The sequence below is a fragment of the Typha latifolia genome, chromosome 4, assembly GCF_019914945.1.
Source record: "Typha latifolia isolate L0001 chromosome 4, TyphaL0001v2, whole genome shotgun sequence".
NCBI lineage: Eukaryota > Viridiplantae > Streptophyta > Magnoliopsida > Poales > Typhaceae > Typha > Typha latifolia.
In genome coordinates this window covers 14,441,577-14,447,590 of record NC_133089.1, presented here as the reverse complement: position 1 = coordinate 14,447,590, position 6,014 = coordinate 14,441,577, and the positions used below count along the sequence as shown (strand labels likewise).

At 35.0% G+C, this 6,014-nt stretch overlaps 1 protein-coding gene across 1 annotated transcript; it reads right to left on the bottom strand.

Moving 5' to 3' along the window:
• Positions 1-1,237: 1,237 nt before the first annotated feature.
• On the bottom strand, positions 1,238-3,659 carry LOC140787049 (indole-2-monooxygenase-like). Its single transcript, XM_073135798.1, has 2 exons — positions 2,735-3,659; positions 1,238-1,983 (listed from the first exon to the last, which is right to left on the bottom strand). Exons 1-2 carry the CDS (start codon positions 3,641-3,643, stop codon positions 1,369-1,371), a joined length of 1,524 nt encoding a protein of 507 aa, XP_072991899.1. The 5' UTR covers positions 3,644-3,659; the 3' UTR covers positions 1,238-1,368.
• Between the last annotated feature and the right edge of the window lie 2,355 nt (positions 3,660-6,014).

The window sequence follows — 6,014 nt, the reverse complement described above, 5'->3', positions numbered from 1 at the left end:
TGAGAAAGTTATTTACAATATTAGTGCCCCGATAATCTAATTTTGTAACTAAATATCGTTTTTTTTTCTTTTTCAAAATCATAGTTAAAATTGAGCCAGAAGACTAAGATTGAGCGGTAATGAACGTTAATCTAATTTTTCTCTCAATTTAAAATAAGTTTAGGCATAAAGTGAATTTATTATTTTGTATCTAGAAATCAACATTTCTTAGTTACAAACTTGCATTGTGATTTGTGCTGGCCTAGCTCTCCTAGAGTTTGGCATAGGAACTTCTCTCCCTTTTTAAGACGGTATCTTCTCTATCCCTTTAGCCTAGTTGATGAGTTAGGAGACGACGAGAAACTCATTTTTCCTATTTCCCCTCTTCTTTTCCTCTTCTTCTCTTCAAATTTCAATTGCCTGAGCTTCCTTATCTTTTCACTTGTGTGTCGCCGCCGCTCCTTATCGTTCCTGTTGCTATCACTCTCACCGTTGCCTCTCCCATCCTCTAGATATCGTTGTTGTTCGCTGTTACCACTCTTCCTTCGTCTCGCTGGACATCGCCGTCTACTCCTCGTCACCTCTGTAGCTCTCCTCCCCTTGCCATACTTGTCGCAATCACTTTTGATATCTTCTCCTCATTCAGTAGCACTTGCTTTGTGCAGATTTTCCTCTCCTCGTCAGCCCCTGCCCGCAAGCTTTCCCTTCAACAGCAACAACTCTCAGAGCCCTTTTCCGACCACTTGGGTTTGTCAAACCAAACTTTGTTTGTTTGGGCTTGCATTTCTATGGTATCTTTGTTATTGTCTTGTTTGTTGTGAGTTTCCTGCCTTTGCGAGTGGTTATATTTGTTCTGAAGTTGTTTTGCTTTTCGCTTTTCCTTTTTTTTTTGGAGTTTGTAATTTCTATTGTAGCTTTCCCTTTCAGGTCTATTGTGGTGTTGTCTATTATTCCATAGGATGTTGAGTCACCTCTGCTTGCATCTCTTGATAAGCTTCTTGATGCTTCTTCTTACGGTGCTACTAGCGTTTGGCTAAATAAGAGGTTTATTTCTACGACAGTGGTCCTATTTCCTCTACTGTCTTATAAGAATGCTTCTATTATTTATTATCCTTGATAGAGTGCTTCTCTTTGGTATCAAGTTGTAAGGCATTGCATATATATGAACAGACATTCTATACTTACGGACAAGCATTACGTACTTATATATAAACATCGTGTGGTATGTATATATTGACATAAAATACTACATAAAATATTATCATAAAATATCCATTGACTTTTATTACACCTTAGTGGTTTACATCCTATGACATTATCTTCCATTATACGTTGGCTGTGTTACAGAGTGGGAGAAGGCAAAACCATTTACCAAATCACCTTCAATATTCATATCTTCTTACATGATTTTGGAACAAGGTATAAATTCTCCTTCATACGCATGGTAAGTCCAAAAGTATCAGCCATATTCATCTCCTCTCTCACCACACCATGAGGCAACTCCCAATCAAAACTATACACGAGATTAGCTAACATGAGCTCCACAGTAGAAATTCCAAAGCTTATTCCAGGGCAAATTCTTCTCCCAGCTCCAAATGGTATGAACTGAAAGTCATTTCCTTTGTAATCCACATAGCTCCCTATGAATCTTTCAGGGTGGAACTCCTCTGCTGCTTCCCAAAATTTTGAATCCCTATGAATAGCCCATGCATTAATAATAATTCTTGTTCTCTTGGGTACTTGGTATCCTTCAATTTGACAATCTTTCATGGACTCCCTTGCGAGCAAAAGGGGAGCAGCAGGGTGTAATCGTAAAATTTCCTTTACGACAGCTCTTAGGTAGCTCATTTCGGTTAAATCCTCCATTTTAACCATCTCTTTTCCATTAGCTATTCTTCGTACTTCATCTTGTAGTTTCTTCATGGCTTTCGAGTCTTTCACTAGCTCTGCCATTGCCCACTCTAGAGTTATATAAGAGGTGGCAGTCCCAGCAGCAAACATATCCTGTCATAATTTAACATCGAATAGAAAAAAATTAAAAAAGGAAGCAAGAAAAAGATTTTAAATTATATTTAATTTAATTTCACTTAAGGACTCGCTACTAACAATTCAAGACTCTTCATATCATAAAATATAATTGCATATCCTTGGAAAGAGACTAATGTTTGCAAATTCTTGCTAATATATATATAAGATAGTCATTAGTTGTGGCAAATTTTGATACGTTTAATACTTAAGACACTTGCCCAACATGTTCGAAATTCCTAAAGGTGAGGCTTCAGCGACTCTACCTAGACTGCTAATCGAATCACACTATAATTTAATATTTAAGAGTCCATAATAAATAGTATGTGCTCATAATTAAAGCTCCTTTCTCTAGCTCGTACTTATCCTATGATAGGGTGGCCCTTGATTCCTAGAAAATTTCTCTTAACTAGTAGGCCCGCCCGCCTGCCTACCGGTCTGTTGCCACATAGAAGAAATTGGTGAAAGAAAAAGATATCAAGAAATTGACATAAAAAAACCTTCTGCCTGATCTTAATTCACATTAATAATATTTTACTTAGTATTATAAATAATTTAATTATAATAATTATTCTCATATACGTAAGTGACTTAGTAACTGTGCTCCCTTCCCAGAAATCCAGCCTCTCCCACTAACCTACAAAGTTCATGATTTATCGAAATGGAAACAATAAATAGTCCAAAGAAAAAGGAAAGTCCGCTTAAAATGATATGAGATCAATGTAGTTACCACTAGAAGAGCTTTTAAATGATCCTTTGTGAGTCCATACTCCATCTGTAAATCATCTTCAAGTGCGAGCAATATATCCACAAAGTCAGTATTCTCCTGCTTATTATTCTTCACTCGATTCATAGTATGTTCCTTTATCACATCCTCAAGGACGTCATCCCATCTCTTAGCCACCTTTCTTGTCCTAGAGCTAAATCCCGATAGAAAGTCCACCCAAGCTAGCCTAGGGAAGTAATCCACTAAATTAAACCCCCCTAATATTTCTCCGTTCCTCTCTATAAGCTCACGGAACAAAACATTCCTGCCTCCCTCCCTAGAGAACTTACCAGAAACAACTCTACAGACGATATCATTCGCGAAAGCATTTAACACTTCGCTCAAATTCATAGGTTCCGACGATTCTTGAGCTTTATAAATCTTCCCGATAGCGAAGCTCACTTCTTCTTCTCTGGCATGCTTAAATGATTGCACCTTCTTCGCACTTAGGAGATGCATGGTGCAAAGCTTTTTCTCTTGTCTCCAGTGTTCGCAGTAAGGCGCGCAGGCGATATTTTTCGCCCCTTTGTGAAGGATATTGGACCCCTTCGATGGCGGCCGGGATGCGAAGATGTGATCATAAGTTCTCATGATCACCTGGGCCATCTCCGGGGACGAGACCACCAGCGTCGGGGTCTCGCCGAGGTGGAGAAGCATGAGAGGCCCATGCTTCTTGGAGAGGGCATAAAAGGAGCGATGAGGAAGTGCACCTACTTGGTGCAAGTTTCCTATGATAGGAAGCCTCGGAGGTGATGGTGGGAGATGGGTTTTGTGGGTTCTTCTAGTAGTTAATAGTAGTAAGAAGAGAGGGAAGAGGAGGAGAAGAGGTAGTAGAGAATATGGCTCGAGCAAGAGTTGCAACATTGTAGGCATTCTTTTATAGGTTATATAAGTTTGAGCCAATATCCCAGTCCCAGGCTCTTGCTGTTGCTTTTATAGCCAAAGCTTGTCATAGTTTTCCAAAAAATTAAAATAATCTTTACGTAAGGAAATTATTACAACCACTTTTTTGGTGTCGTAAAACTACTGCGCAGAGACAGGAAGGCCACGCCTCCCTCTCCATAATGCTATCTAGATCTTCCCCTTTCTTTGTTTGAATCATCCCACCCTGTCAAGTCGAAGTTAAAGACTTACCTTTGACGTCAAATGCAATCAAAAGAAGTGAGCAAATGAAACTCTAGCACTTCGGATTATCTCCAGACCATCATCTTCATATTTTGTCGGAGACGAGATGATTTGATAAGGTCTGTGGAAATATCATTGTCTAAATCGCATGAGTTTTCACTTGTATATATCTATCTCTGCCGTGAAAAATTGCAATTGTTTTAGATAAATAACTAAGAAAACTAAGTAAAGCTACAGGTTTAGGTATGAATGTAACAGTATATGGAAGCTCAATCCGGACCCAGAATCCCTTAACTAAGATCTCGGATCTACTGTTGTTCGGTCTGCCGCAAATCCAACCTAATAACCTTGTGTTTACTTTTCTTCTAATTTAGGTAGTGTATATATATATATTTTACTCATTCTTCAACCTCCAATTATTTTGCTTTTCTTCGAAATTTTCCTTTTCTCATTCCGTGTTTCTTTTTTCTCGCTACAATTGTGCTTCGTAAATTATGTTAATATACATCAAGCTATTATTATTGTTGTCATCAAGCTATCACCTGTCCATATCTCCAATGGATTTGAAAACTACGTATATGCATCTATAATAAGACGGAGAAACATCTAGGCTTCGAGCGATTGATAAGAGCTTTTAACACTTGTTTGCTTGTGAAATACTAGTTTAGTACAAGTCTTTTTATATTTGTATAGAAATTAAATAATTTTTACTACTACTTATTCTCCTCTTTTCCTCTATCTAATATTTTATTTTTAAAAAGACATCATTTTAATCGAAATCTCTCCTTTTTCTTCTCTTCTTATCAACCCATCAGTTATAACGAGTATTTTACTCATTTGATCAACTATCCTTTTAATTTTATATGAAATCAGATATAATTATTATTACACTAGTTTACAAAAGAAATACTAGAATAGCTTATACTTATATAACCTATGTTGTGCAAATATAAAAAATGAAGAGTTACACCAGAATAGAACTTTAATTCTATTCTGTAGTCGATCATCTGCAATATCAAATGTGGGAATTTTATTAATAGGCAAGAACTCACAACAATTTAAATAATTAGGTGCTAATTAATTACTGACATAGTGATTGACTATAGGAAATTTATGCAACTGAGTTGTATATATGTTTTACATTCTGCGACGAGGAACATATCTTTATTTGAAAGAAATTAATAGTGTCTTACTAAATAGGAATGTCACCACAATTTAAATTCAAAAAATTTTATACAACATGAGCCATTTTAACTAAGTACTGTCGCATAATTATGATAATGATATATGTAAGTCAAATTTAATAGAATCAGATTCGGTTAGATATGTACAAATATTAATTGGATCTCTATTCAATTTAATTTTATTATTTTCATACTCGGAACATATTTTAATTGTTAGGTAATTGTGATATTTATATTCGACCCATTTATATCGAATTAAGTTGAATTCAAATCATATTTAAATTCAATGCCGGACTCAAATTCCTCCCAAATAACCAATATACTATGAAATAAATAATAATAATCTTACTCCAAAGCAATAAGTCATCGGTTTTGGCATTCACTTTTAATCATCTCAACAAAAAATGATATGTTTAACATATTAAGCAAACAAAATAATAGTATAAAAGTTACCTTTGAGAGATTCTGAGTTTATTCATACAACATAAAAAGTAGAGTAATTCAAAATTTCTATTTACATAATTTATATATTATATTACATAATTGAATCTCGTTTGGTTAAAGAATAAGATAATGTATAGATAGTGTTATATTCATTTTTTATATGTCTAGAGACGAATTTTAATTTTTGTGTTTGTGTTTGGTTATATAATTAGAGTTGTTTCTACTGCAGTTTTTTATGTTCTGATGTCATCTCAACATTTTATAATTATGGTAAATATATTTTCTTTTCTAATAAAAATATATTTAATCTTTATATTTTGCTCTTTTATATGTGTGAGAGAGATATTGTTACAAATTAATAATTCTATTTAGACCCCTCAATTATTACCATTTTTTATATAACTCATGATTTTTTTTTAATCCACCTAGATCTCTTGAATTAAGGGAAGAAAAAAAAGACTAGGGAGCTAAGTGCAATTAAGCCTTCAGAA